The 16,730-nt window shown below is 36.9% G+C and overlaps 1 protein-coding gene across 2 annotated transcripts in view; it reads left to right on the forward strand.

Annotated features, from left to right (window-relative positions):
- The window catches only part of hhip (hedgehog interacting protein), a 46,086-nt gene extending 37,264 nt beyond the window's left edge, over nt 1–8,822 (forward strand). For both annotated transcript variants that reach the window (XM_088633120.1, XM_088633121.1), the window contains exons 12-13: nt 2,466–2,614; nt 4,689–8,822. In XM_088633120.1, the coding sequence (XP_088489246.1) occupies nt 2,466–2,614; nt 4,689–4,882 (343 nt within the window). In that variant the 3' untranslated portion in view covers nt 4,883–8,822. The remainder of the gene's footprint in view (nt 1–2,465; nt 2,615–4,688) is intronic.
- The last annotated feature ends 7,908 nt before the right edge of the window (nt 8,823–16,730 follow it).

The following is a 16,730-nucleotide window of genomic DNA, read 5'->3' on the forward strand; positions in this document are numbered from 1 at the left end:
TTAACCTAATCAGCCAGCCCTCCTTTAATTTATCAGTCTGTGTTTTATGCAAGTGGCCCCCCAAAGTTGATAAATTCCCACAGTGCCTGTTGACCCAGCTGCTTTGTCAAGTAGTCTTACAGCAGGTGTTGTTTTCATGGCCACCCTGACAGTAATGCAAACTGTTTAGTAGTTGTGTTGACCTCTGTGCTATTAACACTGTTAAAGAACTCTCTGGGGACATTGCTTTTTTTTAATGCCGCACTACCTATCATGACAAAACCCCATTACCCCAACAAATGCAATAAGTATTTATCCCCCCAAAAAAACACATATGTGTGGAAAGCCAGAGCAGAGCATGGGAACAAATCCCTACAATGTGGCCAGTCAGTGTGGCTGCAATGAAACAGCTCAAAGCCAAATCCAGGTTTCTCCTCAGATACTGATGCCAGACTTGTGTGGAAACAGCACACATTCACAGGGTTTATTTTTATCTTCACCAAAGTGGTAATTTGTCAGAAAGAAATAGATTGCTTTTAAAATAATCAAGAGTTTGGGTTTTCAAGTACTGTTAGTTTTAGAAATAGGCTAAGATACATAGGAGAACACTAATGTGTTATCTTTTGATAATCATAACGAGCGTCAGGTATTATAAAAATTACCTAACCTCAGTAATAACACTGCGGGACCTAAATTACCATTCATTATAAACAATAAACTGTAATTTAACCTAAATTACTTCCTTGCAATGAGAGGGTTATGTGTGTGTGTGAAACAAAATAGTTTGGAATATAGATGATTTATTTAAATACCAGGCAACGATTCAATCTGAGCATAAAAAAACATTTAGTAAATCAATGTGATGTTATTGTTTGGTTTGTTTAAAAAATGTTTCCACAGTTCAGGTGGAAATGACTATATTGGAGACCCTGTGTATAAAATACTCTGTGGTCAGTATTGTTTACAAGTAGATCGTGTAACCAGAGTGTTCTTTTGCACTCTGCCACTAGGCTTTTGTATGTACACAAGCACAACTTTCCCATGTATTTATCACAGTAATGTACACAGGATGTGAACTTGTTAAGAGCACTTCACTTTCCATTTCCCATATTGCTACTATTAGCTGGAGTCTAATTACAATATGTGCCTGCTGGATACATTAACAGTTCAGCAACTTAAAAAAAGAACATAGCCCGGTAGGAACTGCATTTCATTATGTGGGATGTATTAATGTACTACAGTGTTATTTTTAAAGAGTTTATTCAGCTGTTAAAAATATCAAAGAGTAACTATTTTTCTCATTTAATTCATGTGGCATCAATTTGGTATAATACCAAATGGACGAGAATGCTTAGTTTTGTTTTGTTTTTACTGTACAATATTATATCTTAACTGTTTGATTTTTTTTTGTGCTGAATTCATTCAAGTATTTTAGTATTTTGGTGGCAGAAAAAAACACAGCTCAGCAAAGATGTGTTCTTTTATGAACACATTCTATTTATTTTCTGTATTACTTTCAGGTCTTCTCAAGACAGCAGCACTGCTTTATACCACTGATGTGGAATTACTCAATATTCCCCTGAAAATCAATGTCAGTGAATGCCAAAAGTATTTCAGAGTTTTTGTTGTTTATTTTTCTTCTTCTTCTTCTTCTTCTTTTTCACAGCCTTAGTCCCAGACTGTCCTGGGGTCAGCTGCTTTGGTTGCTCTTCTCCATTTGTCTTGTTGTTTCTTTTTATTAATCAGTAATACAGAATGTAAGGACACCGCATTTGTTAAAGGAAGACTAAGGTTGATTGTTTTAAACAGCATTTTGTCACGGACAGTTTTTGACAGCATTTGGCATTACATGGTGTTTTGCAGTCGAATATTAAGACAATAAGATTGGAAATACACCACTCCTTAAGTAGAATGTGTCGCACAAAAACAGTGTTTTTTTTTTATTTGGAAGATTTCACTGAAAAAGGAACTGAAAAAAATGATAATTTAAAGGCAAACAATGTGCTCAGTGTCACTTCCAGGCTGTTTTCATCTGATGTGTTTAAGAATCTGTGCTGTAGGTACAATTTAGGCATACATTTCTTTATGCTCTTACTTTATGAGAGCAATCTCACTCTTACCTCCCACTAAATTATTCTCCTAGACATATACTAATCTAATTATTAGGAGATTATTCTTCTGAGAATGATAGTATGCAAAGCACAATACCTCACTTTGTATCCCCTCCAAAGCAGACAAGAACAATAGAAATCTGGATTAGTCAGCCTTAACTGTATAATCATGTTTAAAAAAAACATGCATTAAAATTATTTGTTCAAAAGGTGTCAACATCTCCGCTCTATTTCTATGCGCGAGCTTTGCATTAGTTAGTCCGAGCACGCTCAATGGCTTGAGCAAGGCGCCGCGTGCTGGAAACAGTCCAGGAGCTGGAGGACCTCCAGAGCTCTGCTCACGCAGCTCCTGCACCGCTCCCTCTGTGTGTCCAGGCCCCGGGTCCCGGAAGAGTGCAGGCGCCGGGCGCGCCCTCCCGCTCTGCTGCTCACGGAGTGCTCTCGCCTCTGCAAGAACGGCCACTGCACCCCAACAGGCAGGTGCTGCTGCAACCCAGGCTGGGAGGGGGACTTCTGCAGAGTGGGTGAGTCCGGCTTTTTGCAGGCATACAGTAGCTGCCCATCTACCTTTAGGGCAGGGAGAGGAGACTGTCCCAAGTGCCATCGCACAGCTGTGAGATCGGAAACCCCACTGCTTCTTTCACAGGGCTGCCGGTGCCTGCCCAATTGGAGGTTCACTAGACTTTTTTTGATGGTTGCAGATCGTAACTTGTTTTGGGCTTTTTTATGTGAGGCGTGTGTGTGTGGATTCAGGAGCAGCCTGTTACTTGAGGCGGATTCTTCTGTTTCTATTTTTTAAACGGAAAGAAAAGTTAGCAGACTTTTTTTTTCCATATGTGTGATTGCCTAACAACATTACCTGTAACAATTTACCAACTAAGCCGACAGTATCATTCCACGCGTGTTCACACCTCTTCCCCACAAAAGTAAAGGGAAAAGAAGTAACCGAATTTGGGCCATTAGAAGACGAGAGGAAAGACAAAACACATCTCCGATAGGGCCTTGTCTCTAGTTCCAGTCAATGTGTTGAGGTTGTAGTTAAAGGGGAACTGTATCGGCATTGATGAATTCATTTCAAACCACATTGAATGTACAAAGTTCACGATACTATTTCCATTACAAAATAGAAGAAAGTTCCAGAAGTGTGCAGCACCATATTGACATCATTGCCTGTGAGGCAACAAAACATCCAGTGACATGAACGGGCCCTGTTATATTGTAAATAAGCGGGCTTGTGAATACATCTCTTTTAATCCATTAGAAATATCGCTTTTAGTCTTTCATTTGATTGTACATCTTTGCTTTAGTTCTTAAACATAATTATGATTTTTCTAGAAAGCTCTGATGTCACTATATATTTGTATATACTGTTATGAAACTGACACATACAAGGCGATGTTTTTTAGATACTTTATCTAATTTAACACATCGACATTGAGATGGGTTTTGCCGATACTAACTTGTTAACTCTGCATGCAGATTATGTTTGAACATTTCTGCTATGAAATGTCTGCAGCACAACCTGTACTTATTCATTTGTACATCGTGCTGAACCGACTTTAGTGCCCATGTTTGTTACCCATCTTTGTTAGTTGAATATCCATTGGAAAAGGAAACATTTTGACTTTATGCTGATCTGGTCCTCTGTTTTGTATGTGATCACTGTGTTCTGCACCGCCAAATCTACAATGAGGCTCGACAGTGAGGCTTTGTTTAAAATATATATGCAAGTTGAGAAAACCTTACTCCTGTTTTGAGACCAAATTTCTCTTTTTTGCTTACAGTGACTAGTGACTGGGAAGGGCTGTTTTTATGTCACAAATCGTGAGACCAGTGGTTGGCAACCATATAGTACTTTCACAAAGTTCACAACTGCTGTGATACCGTTAATTGACTGGTTTTAACCAAGATTTAATAACCAGTCTGAGAAATTTGGACTAAATCTTTAAATAAATATATACTTGGAGGTATTATAGACTGCAAGAAAAACCCAGAAGGAACAGAAACTGGGGATATATGCATGTTTTGTGGCCTATCTGTTTTATTCTGAGTCTTTTCAACTGTTAAACTTTGGCGTTTGAGCTCTAGGCCTCTTGTTTCAAGTAACTCTGAGCACATTTTTTTATTGCCCACAGAAAACAACTGGAATGCAATACAAAGTAAACTATCTAGCTTTGTATCTGAAGATGTCTCCTTCTAGATTAATGCTTGCAACTGCTAACTCCGTTTCTTGCATTTTAAACTGATCTTGTCTTTTTATTGTTCCGTGTTGTTCAGTGGTGTAAGTTTCTTGGCACGTTCATCACTGTAAATGAGATTTATTTCTCTAGTGACATATCTGGTTAAATAAAGGATGAAATGAGAATAGAAAATCTAATTGAACTGGGTGTCCACTTTTTAAAAAAAATACAGATGGAAGAGCAATGAAGAAGGTAATGAAGAAATAAGTGTATGGAAAAAGCACCATGTGCATTTAAATTTGCTGTTTACATCAGGCTAAAATCATTATTAAATCTTGTTTTATTTTGGAAATAAGATTTAATAATGAGCATGCTGGTGAAACACTGATCTGACTTTTTATTTGTGTATTTATTTCAGCCAAATGTGACCCAGTGTGTCGTCATGGTGGCGTCTGCATTAAGCCAAACAAATGCTTCTGTAAGAAAGGCTACTCAGGAACACAGTGTGAGCAAACAGATCACAGCGCTGGACAAGAAACCAGAGAAGGAATCCTAGACCAGATCATTGACATGACATCATACCTGCTGGACCTGACTAGCTATATCGTATAGGCTAATTGGACTTCATGTTTCCTTCTCCTCAGACTGCTTGAAGAAACCCCGGTCTTATCTTTCTTTCATTGATTCAATAGTTCATCTTGACTGCCAGACACCTTTTTCACTTTCGGCTCCACGATGGACCAGTTGATAAGCTACAGTACATTCTGATTCTCATAACAGACTTGACAAAACAGATCTCAGAAAGCAGCAGGAACAATGAAACCGTTGCGTTTCTCACCTCCTTTAAAAACTGGGGTGCCTTCAGTTTTAGGGTGAAGGCACTCAATTACACTATAAGCCATTTTTTCATCTCATGGCAGTTCTTTCTGGTGGGACTGGTTGACAACAAGTCTTAATGGAATTCAGAGAGTTCTCAGTGTGGTCCATTAACTCTTACACTGAAGGAAAAAATGTTCTTTTAAGATAAACTCTGTAGAGGTCTTATTATTAGCTCTGCACCCCTACTGAGATCATAAATGAAAAAAAATGCATTGAAATCTACAAACTCATTATGCTGGGGGCCCCAGCCCTTTTAAAGTTAATTAGAAATCAAACAAGTTAACTTTTCACTTCTCACGTCTATAATTGCAAGACTACAAGAAGCCTTTCTGGGTTTTCCCATGAATTCTTAAGGCTTCCATCAGAAAGACTCTGCTCTCACTACAGACATCCATACCAAATTCAAGTCGTATCAAAGCAGAAGAATTATTGACTTTGAGTGTGCCTTAGGACATAGAAAAACTCATAGCAAAACTTGAAAAGGCTTTGAATGTCTGCCTTCCTTGCTAAATTTCAGGGTTCTTGAATACAAAAATTGTTTACTGACATTTCAGAAATGGCACTGTCTCCATATTAAAGAACTAAAAGCAACCACTTCATTTAAATGTTTTCTCTTTCTTTTTAAAAAAAAATGTCTGGCATACCTCAGTGAAATTCCCTCACCTTGGCTTGACATAAATTACAGCCTGAGATAAATGTTTAAATACAAGTAAATCAAATGTTTGACTACTAAAGTTAAAATGAAAAAAGGTAAATAAAATAATTGTATCAGTGTTGTGGTACACACTACTAAGTGTTTTAGCAACCACTTGTATTTGGTCCAAAAAGTATTTTTTTCCTTCTTTTGAAGTTGTCTGAGAGTAACATCAAATGTGAATATCAAGCAAATGAAATTTTGTGAATGTTAAGAGTGTTACAGTACAATATTTTCAAGGAGAAGAAATTAGAAAAGTACAGCAAAAATAAGTGGAAATCAAAACTTAAACAGATTTCATGATGGTGCCTTAATTTTGTTAAGATTTTATTTTTAAATATCACTATCAATTCAGAGAACATCCTAGTATAAAATAAACTGTCCAAGCTGTATTTTAGACAGGTTGTTTTTTTTAAAGCTGCTGTTTTTCTGTGCTTAAGAAAAGCTTTGAAAAAGTAATGTTCTACCTACTGTATGCTGTTGATCTCAATTTGTCGTAAATTTCACAGATTATTTGAGAGATCTAATTGGAATGGAAAAAGTAGAGGTTCAATCCATGCTGAAATGGAGAAAGACACACAATTTCTCTTGTGAGTCCTTTTAGCTGATGAAATCTCAACAGCTGGGACATTGTTTCTTCATTATGTACTTTCCAGTGTGGAATTAACTTTGTTCCTTTCTAGCTCCCCAGTTGAACCTCATTTAAATGAAACAATATACAAACCATTTGCATATGTCCGGTTTAAATACTTTTAATGTGCATCCTGTAATGTTGATATTGAATAAGGTCTTAACACAAACTAAATACCCGCACTGGCTTGACATTTCAGCACTCAGAAAAGTCTACTTTTCACAGTCCCACCAGCAGGAATCTGCTCAAGAGCTCAAGCCCTGTATCTGCTTCTCCCAGTTGTTTACTGACCATTAAAAGCAACAGCTCAGCTTCTTTTACAGAAATCAGAAGGTGTTTATTTCACATAGAACAGGAGGAAAAAAACTTCTAGCTTAAAAGTAATACGCAGATTCTTTATGATTTTATAGACTTTTTATTTTAAAAGTTGTATTAATATATGAAAGGTGAGTGAGGTCAGAAAGTTGTAAAGTCATTGATTTTTTTTATTTTATTCACTTACAATGTATTTTTAGAATATGTAGGAGACCTTTTTCAACTGTATAATTCATTCGTTCAGGAAATATGCATAATGTAAATGAAATGCATGCTTAAAGACATGAATAGTGTAACACTGAGTACAAAGAAATGTATGACACTTTTAACCTCTTCTGTCTTTGCTGTGTACATCTGCATCACTAAAGAATTAGTTGTACTATTTTGTACTTTATTTTTAAATCTTCCATATTTGACACGTGTGTATGGTATATGTATAACTACAATGAAAGCCTCTAGTCAGCAGAGCACACCAAGATATAGAAAATGGGCTACTTAGGATCAATTTTAAAAAGCTTACTAGGTTTGGGACGTTTTCACCATATTTTCAAAAAATGTTTAGTGGCAAACCGGTAAAGTAGTAGTTTTCTATGATCTATCTGTGGTTTTATTCTTTTACATGTTCTTACATTTCAAAAAAAGCATTCTATATAATAAACAGGAGTGTAAAGAAACAGACTTTTTTTCCACAGGCAGATGAATCCTAAGCCAGTATAAATGTGCTTTAGGGATTTTTCATATCAGAATTTCTGGATCTTAAAATCTGTCAACAAGAAAAGGGATAGATTCTGAGGTGACAAAACTTCCCATCTTCCGTAAGGAGGCATTACAGAAGGCCCACTGAATGTTTTTTTCTTTTTCTTTACATGCTTCTTTATTTTTTCCACACTTTTAAAGTCATTTCTAGGCTAGAATTATATACCTCTTCTCAACTGTAATCACAGCATGTTCGATCTTGAATGTACTTGCAGCATATAATATATCGTATCTATGTTCTGAGTTTTTAACTTCCCTGTAAACAGATCCCTGCCACGTCTTTGACCAGAATGTATGTTTTTGGGCACACATTTCACCATGCAAACCATAAACACCGTCAGCTGATTGTGATTTACTGCTTTTCTTATTGCACTTCATTACAACTCTTTAAGCAAACTGCAATTTCTGATTAAATTTTAAATTAAATGTCATATCATTTATAAATTGCGGCATTTAAAGGCAAGCACACTGCAAAGCATTTTAAAACCTTGTGGAGCATTCACAAGTATATAGTGAAGTATATTTATATATTTCAGTACAGAAAGATGGATTTGTATTGAAATGATTAGAAACGGAAATAGGCACTATTAACCCAGTACGACATATTTATACTGCATTCAAGTTGTAAACCTCAGTCTTGAATGTTGAGTTAAGCTCAGATATAATTTCTTTGCCTTTATTCCTCAAAGTATGAAGTCATTTAGAAGAACCAGATCAATACTTTGCCACCATTCATCTTAAGAAAAACTTGGATGGTGTAAAAATTAGTGGTACTATGTGTTTGTTACATTATCAGCTCCCATAGGACTGAGTGTTATTTCACTTGGCCATAATGTAAGATTTGCGTGATTCAACTTTTCTTGGGAAGACCAATTTAATTTACAGACTGCAAAAAAATATTTTTTATCATAATGCTGTTTAAAATTTCCTTAATGAGAATTCAAACTGAAGCAGAGTTGTTTTTTACATGTTTTTTATACGTATGTATGCTATCGGCTATACCTGGTTTAATACATGATTGAATTCATGCTGTAAGATTAAACTCTGTGGAAGTTTAGCACTTAATGTGAAGCTTTTATTTGGGCTGCTGAGACAGCATTGTGTGAATAGCATAAACGTTTCTCATTACTGTTATTTAAGTAGCTAAGCAGAAGTTATTTAAAGTTTCTTTTTATGTAAAAAAATGATAATGTAAATAAAGCTAGGTTTATCGAGAAAACATCTGGTTGTTTCTCGGCAATATTGATCTATTAAAGTTCTTAGCATGCTCAAAAAAACTTAGTGTTGTTTTCTGTTCAGTAAATGTGCATTTGATAGGTTTCCACTCTGCAAACCCTGGCAATTTCTGCACATAGACACCACTAGGGGGAGTAGTAGCTTTGACTGCACTAAACATTTAATTTCACAGAGCCGTTTCACAGTCAGGGTTTGAAACACCAGCAATAAATCAATAAATAACTCCTTGCACATATATGGCAAGTCTCCCCAAAGCACTAATCTGAGGAGCGGTTTCCAGCTGCTATTTTGATTCAGCACCCATTTACACGAGAGATAAGGAGGAGAAATGTAGAATTTCTGAGCAAATTAAACTAGAATGGTAATTTCTGATAGGCTAGAGGAGAAACCCTTTACAGGAATTTAGAAAGAGAATGGTATCCCTGCTCCATCAAATGAAGTCTTGAAGAAGAGAGTTTGGGTTTCCCCAGAGATAAAACCTACTACAGCAAAGTGTCCATTGTCATCATACTTGATGATTAGTCTGGAATTTCTGGTTGAAAGGGATGAGCAGGGTCCAGGAGGAATTGTTCCATCCCAATACTCCCTTAGCTCCTAAGATATGATGAGATTAGTCCTCAAATTAGCACAGATGTTGACACATTTGTGTGCTGATGAAATTAAGAATCTGATAACTCTCCCCTAATATTCAGATCTTGACAAACAGCCACACATCCACTGAACCTTACGAGCAAATGATGAGAATGAACATAGAAGGATGCTGCTCATTTAGGCCACTTAACTCTGGAAAAGCAGTTGTGGACATTACAAAATGGCCTGCTTTAAAATGACATAATGACATAACAATGTGCCCTTTACAATCACAGCAATAATGCATTTCAACTTCCAAATTATATATATTAAGAAAAAGCAAACATTCTTTTTAACCTTCCCCTTTTTAACTAATGTAGCAGAACATACAGTTTCTAAAGGGTTTCACTGTAAACTCCTCACCCTCTGGTCTGACCGAGAGCAGTTGACAGTTCCCAAGGAACAAGACACCCAAGGATGAGACACATTTGAGGATGTTTAATGAGGGGTGCGTATGGAGAGATCTGCCTTCACCGGCCTGGCCGCAGGACGACCTGGGGCAGGTGCTGGACCCCCACACAGACAGGAGTGAGCTGAGGAGGAGCTGCACAGGTGAAGATGGGTTGGAGGAGGGAAACATGAGGTAAAATACAAAAATAAAAGATCTGCATTTCAGGAACTGTTTATAGCTGTGAGAAATGTTGACTAGAATAATTATGATTTACAACAATTCCTAATATTTGTCTCTCCCTACCGAACGTCAGTTAAGAACTTCCATGTGTCAAAACAGGCTTGGACAAAACAGATCGTATTTAAAAGTCTGAGGGCTTTCTTCTGGTATTTTGTTCTCACAGCACAAGACAAAAGATGGAAATCTAAAAACAATGGCAGTAAAAATCTGAAAGTTTTACAGACATTTAAATGAAAAAAGCGCACTCATATTATAGCATTGAATTATGAAATGCGTTTTATGTATTTCCGAAAGAGAATGAATAAATATGTTTTAAAAAAAGAATTAGTCCAGAGAAAAGTAATCAGAAAATTAATCAGATGCATTACTGAGATTGGTGGAATGTTCTGGCTGACAGGATAAAAGCTCACACCTCTTCAGTCTTGAGCATAGACACAAGTGTAAACTTCATTGAAAGGCATTTAAAATCAAGGATCGGAGGCACTTCTTTACACAAACAGTTGTGTTGGCATGGAACAAATTACTCAGCGGTTCTATTAAAGCCAGTACCCTAGCTTTTCTGAAGAAGCAGCTGGATGAGATCTTTGTATTGATTACTAACTACAAGATGGACTGGATAAGTCAGACAGCTTCCTCTCATTCATAACCTTTTTAATATTCTTGTAATTTATGTTCCTGAAATGTAAAGGTCGATACACTGTAGTTTGTTACAATCTTACTATTGCAGCAGGTGCAACGAACTATCTAGAGCCTAACTAACAGAGACAACAGGGCCGTGACAGAAATCCAGGACAAGTCAGTTGCTGTTTTTCTAGATGGAAAACCTGTTAGAGGATAGAATACTAAGTGAGTCATATTGAATTACAGGGGCACTAGCAGAGAGTTCAAATATATATATCCATAATACCCTTCACAGATGGCACAGTGTTAACAAAAGTGGCAGAACAAAAAGCTGGAAGGAATGACAGACTTGTTTGAAACTCATTGATTAACCCTGTCAGCTTCTGTGCTGATCTAATACTCATTTTCACATCAGATCTCACCGTATCAAAGGTGAAAAGGATGCATACATCTCCAAACTTCCTGCACCGGACCTGACAATAGGTGAGTCAAGAGAAAAGTAATTGCAAATTCTAAGGAAAAGTGCTGAAGATTCAACATGCTTAAGTAAAGTCTTCAAGTGGTTTGCATAATTCCTAGATGCTAAACTTTAAAACTTTCATTCAGTTGAAGAAATGATTAAAATTAGGCATATAATGGAAAATGGCCAGAAAAGAAAGGGATTGGCCAATGGGGGCACCTGGCTGTTTTTTTCAGGTTAAACCTACTACAAGCTGAGCCCATTAATCCCAAAATTACTGGTTTGAGACATTAGCTGTTGACGGGCCACAGTGGAGTCTGCAGTTTTATTAGCAAAGGTCATTTCAATTCCCTCCAAGAATCTGAGCCCAACTCTGCTGAAGCCACTGTGGGGTTTGCAATATGAAAAGCATTCATCTCCAAACGTCCTGTGCCAGACTTCACAATAGGCGAACCAGTAGAAAAGTAATTGTGAATTCTAAATTTTTTTAAAAAAAGAGCAACAGAGGAAAGTGTTACAGATAGATGAATCCATACCTGAACTTTCTCGCTCTAATAGAAAGCAGTATGCTGCTTCGGGAATCACTGAAAAACATGGAGTTCGGTTGAATTGTGATAATGCCAAAATGAACCAACAAATGTAAAGGGAAGCATGCTTAATACTTGGGCGTTAATTCACCTGGTAAAGGAAACGATAGCGCTGGTCAGAGATCAGTACTGTCACATCAGCCCTCACATCAGGAGTAGATGCATCAAAGGCGAAAGTGCGATGGAGGGTGGGGTCCTGGAAAAGACACGCTCAGCACTGTGTGCAGTCAGAGAGCTTAAACATACAGGGAAGCACCAGTGTGAGATTAACACCCCTTAGTAAGGAGAAAAGTTTGAGATGGTTTACATTAAACAAGTATAATAGTTATTGAATCTATAAAGAATAACCGTAATATTGCTTTTCATGACCATTCAACAACCTCAGGAAGCCGTTTTTGTGGACAAAAGGTTTGTTTTTCAGCATAGTGATGACCCTAAACAAACACACACAAACAGACAACACGGAATTACCTAAGAAAGAGAAACTGCTGCCTTTGAATTTGATGCCCTTGCCTCCTCAGTCCCCTGTCTTTTGAAATATAACACAACAAACTTGACAGGAGAGCATAAAGAAAGAAAAATGATCTTAAGAATGTTCTGTGAGACAGATAAAACCAAAATAGACAAGGCTAAAACATTGCTGAGAAATATTTAAAGCGAAATGCAGCCTCTGTTGCATTAATTTTGCAGGTCAGTGAATTTTCACATTGATCGATATGTTATGCTGATCCTTCCTTATATTTCACTAAAGATGTCAGATTTCTAGATGACTTTGATTGTTGGGATATATATCAATTGCTATACATTTAAAGAATGTTTACTTTAAAATAGCACTTTGCTAAAAGGATCCCAGATTTGATATGTATAATTAATGTAGACTAGCCAACCCTATCATGAAGCAAATCTTAATTCCTCAGTCAACTGGCAGAAGCTCAAGCCAAAGGCCATTGTATATTAGTACCACAGCAATCTTTATGTCGGCACAGATTTGAAACCTTTAAAGAAAAACACAGGCGTTTGCATTTCAAGAGACAGCCCTAACTGATAGCGTTATTAAATTTCTTCCAGAATATCAATCCATTTTACTGGTTGTAGTGGTAATGAAGACCACCCACTCACTTTAATTCCCTCGTCTTATTTACTGTATAGTAATGCAATACTAAGTTATCAGTGCAATGTTTTGAGCCAATCAAAATTGCATAAAGTGGAACAAGGCAATTGCGCTTTAAGGTTCTGGGTACATTTTAGTTTAAACATTATGAGGGGCATGGATCATTACTTTTCATTTAGGATACTTTTTCCACAAAACAGCCTAGTTTTGCTATCTCTAATGTTGATTGTAACTGCAATCTGAATAAACACTAAAAGATTGTATACAATCATATCAACATTTGAATTATACTACTGGTTTAAGTTGTGTGACTGAAGGGAATAGTGTATAGATAATATGTACTGAAACACTTCAGAAACATATTTTAATTCCCAGCTCTACTTATTGATTATGCCAGGCTAACTTGATTCATGTTTTAAGGATACTTTTCTTACTGATATTTGAGAATCTGTAAACGATCGTGCTCAGATCTGGCCAGATTATGATGTGACACTATGACGTGGAGCAGTACGAAATGTGTGTGGACATTCAGATTTGCTGGTTTTGATTACAACAGGGACAATACAATAGCTCAATGCAAACCATAGGGAGCAAGATCGTGGCATACTGCTGAAAGGAAATTCATTCACCTACCTCTCCCTAACTGCATAAATCAGGAAGACTCCTTTAGATTAGAAAAATGCTGATTTCTTTACATCAGCTGCTTTATTTATGATGCATCCTGATGCGAGTCTTGACAGCAAGCCTCACAGGGCCGAGATATGGAAGCCACCATTACAAGATATGCGCTGAGCCTCCATTGAACAGTACGTGGACAAGAAAGTGGTTCTGGTGCAGTGATGAGTTATTGTTAACTCACAATAGTTAAAATGGACTACAGAGCAGGAGGGGAGTATGAACGACATATACCTGACTGGCATCTGAAAGACTGCCAAAGGAGAATGAGGACACTGTCCTGGTTGCACAAAAGAAAATGCCCCTGCAATGATGAGAGCACTCTCACCTGTGGAAAATCAAGGAAATCTGTGTATCCCAGGACTAGTGTTTAAACACCAGCTTGGACCTCTCCTTTCCTGTCACCCCAATGGTTTGCCACTGTATTATATCAACTGCAGTGTGTAAACTGCACTCCAGTATAAGAAACCACAGCATTGCTGAAGGAGTTGCACAAAATAACGCAGAATTTATCAATGTTCAAAGTTTCTACTGTGGTAAACTATAACGATGGCTGAAGTTCGCCTGTTACAAAAGGATCATGAGAAGAGGTTGTGAGGTCTCCTTCTGGGTGTGCTATCACTTCAGAATCTTTTCAGCGTGACACACTACAGGAGCAGACCACCTAGGTAAAGTTTCCATCTCAAAGATGGTTCTTAAACTCACGCAATGAATTTTCCTAAACATGTTAGAAAATCTGAGTGGCAAGAGAATTGGGTAAGGACTTAATTATCGCACTTTTGTTAAAAAGTCAGTGTTGTTTAAATTTAAGAGAGGATTCTTTCATGAGAAATGCACCACCACTGCAATGTTTTTTGAGCTAAATTAAACATTTTGCAGTTTCTTTTAAAAAGATGTGCCTTTTGGAACTGACAAAAGATGCTTGGCCTTTGAAAATGTTAATTTCCAAGATGGATTATTTTCTTCAATCATTCGTTCAGAAAGATGAGATGTCTCTGAATGCTCTATACGGAGTTTCCTCGCCTGTTTTCAGGTCAACATTTAATTTACCTTGCAAACACCAGCCCCTCTTATGGTTATTTTGAAGATCCATGCCCAGAATACAGTTTGTGTCACTGTTGTTTTGTTGAGTTTCTGGCTGTTTACATTTCATCTAAAGCTGAAGGCACAACATGCATCACCCTGATAGCTCAGTTGCATTGCCAGATGCAGACACTTTATCTGCACCAGCATGTCTGTATTAGATGGTGTTCATGCATTCTTATCTGCAAATGACATATCCCGTGGCAAAGATACTGTGGAAACATCTACCACCAGCTCTGGAGTCGGTATCACTATTTGACATGACAAACAATCAGAGGTTTAATTTTTCCAGCCACACCAGCAGAGCGATGCCAAGTAATTCCTCAATATGGAACTGTGTCCTTGGTTTTCCTGCCTAAAAAAATCTCCTGGAATACAGTTAGGAATAAGCGTGTATGCAACTTTCACCAAACATTGATAACCCATTTTTCTGTAGAAAATACTATTTCAAAGTCGTAGGAAATATGAGACAAAGAGCGATCTTCCTTTGTATCTCTCTGTCTAAGTAATGTGACCCAGTTGTGAGCTGCTGAAAAGCAACGATGAAAGCATGATGTGTGCTCTGAAAAATATCCAGGTATTTTGTCAGTTTGCCTACAATTCAGTTTCTGCCACAGCATTTTTAAAAGATGCGTCATTCAGTGAATTTACAATGTAGAAAGTACTTTCATTTTAAACCAATGGAAGAAGCAGATAAATGTGCGATATACACGTGTATAATAAACAAAAATTGAATTACCCCACTGAACGTAACACATTTCTCTCCTTTTGAGAACTGTTCTGCCACATTGAGAGTTATCACAGGAATTGTCATAACAATTGTGCGTCTCTTTATGTACATTTATGTAATTCTTAAGATTGCTTTGTTTAATTTTCCTGTTAAAAAGAGTTTGTTTTACGCACCACCATTTTTCATAGTTCATAGTGTTTTTATGTTCTACAGATAAGGCTGAACATAATTTAATGGTGTCTTTACCTCTTTTGGTGCTCACACTAATTCATCCCCCAGCTATTCATAGCAATCAAGGGAAACTTATGTGGAGACTGTGAAGCAAGTCTGAAGAATGAAGCAGGTCTCCCTGTTAAATTACATTAAATTAGTGGTTTTCTGAATTTTCCAAGACATCACCTAATTTCCTGTTTGGTTTATTTAAACTAGTAAAGATATATATTTTTATAAATTAGAAGAACATTGTGCTGTAACAGCCTCTCCTGTACACTTGGTCCTGTTATCACCTGAGAGGCGAGCATCGCAGTCTGCGATTAAACCAAGCATGAAAAGGTACTCCCCCTAGTGGACGACATCTACATGACAGCCTGTCACTGACTGGGGTCTTAAGTATTTTATAAATCTTTTGGATGAAACGCTTCTTCCTTTGTTCCATATAAAATAAAGAAATATATCTGAACTCTACGCACCTTTGTATATCTTTGGTGTTAAAAAATACTCATAATGCTGTAATAATCACAATCATACTTTAGAAAACTCAGGGTTATGAAATTGTTTAATCTGTTGTAAATATCTCAAATGAATTAAATGTTCTTTGTGAGTAGTTGTTCCTATTAATTAATCAACCTTTCAAGCTGTCCTAATTGAAATAAGAGGAATTACATTTTCCCAAACTGGTAAAACGCAAATAATGTTATGGAAGGATCTCATTAAGGAAGCAAACCCTTCTTTGAGGTGACAACATGCAGTTTTTAAAGGTATCTTTAACATATTTATTTTGTATTGATGTATGAAGCTGTCTTCTTGCGCAGATTTTATGGTGCATTTTAGGTTTATTAAAAAAAAGACTAACATTATTGGTTTTATACATGGTTGTATCAACAAACACGTGTTTGCATTCTGTGAAGGAAGCAACCTTCTTCCAGAAGCAGACAGAAGATGGCATCCCTCCCACACTAACAGCACTAGTCCCTGTTTAGCTCTGACTAGGGAGAGTATGAGATAAATCCTGCAATTACCACCAGGTTTAAATCGTCATTTTCAAAATGCATAAGGGTAACTTTTTCTGTGACTCCAACAAGCTTAAAACAATATATTTGTTTTAAGTTTGACTCCAACTAGGCTTACACAGATTTTCCATGCCCATTTATGTGTTGGAAACTATATTTTTCTTCACAAAAAACAAATTATGCCATCATATG

The sequence above is a fragment of the Lepisosteus platostomus genome, chromosome 1 (genome assembly GCF_059453375.1).
Source record: "Lepisosteus platostomus isolate fLepPlt1 chromosome 1, fLepPlt1.hap1, whole genome shotgun sequence".
Taxonomy (NCBI): domain Eukaryota; kingdom Metazoa; phylum Chordata; class Actinopteri; order Semionotiformes; family Lepisosteidae; genus Lepisosteus; species Lepisosteus platostomus.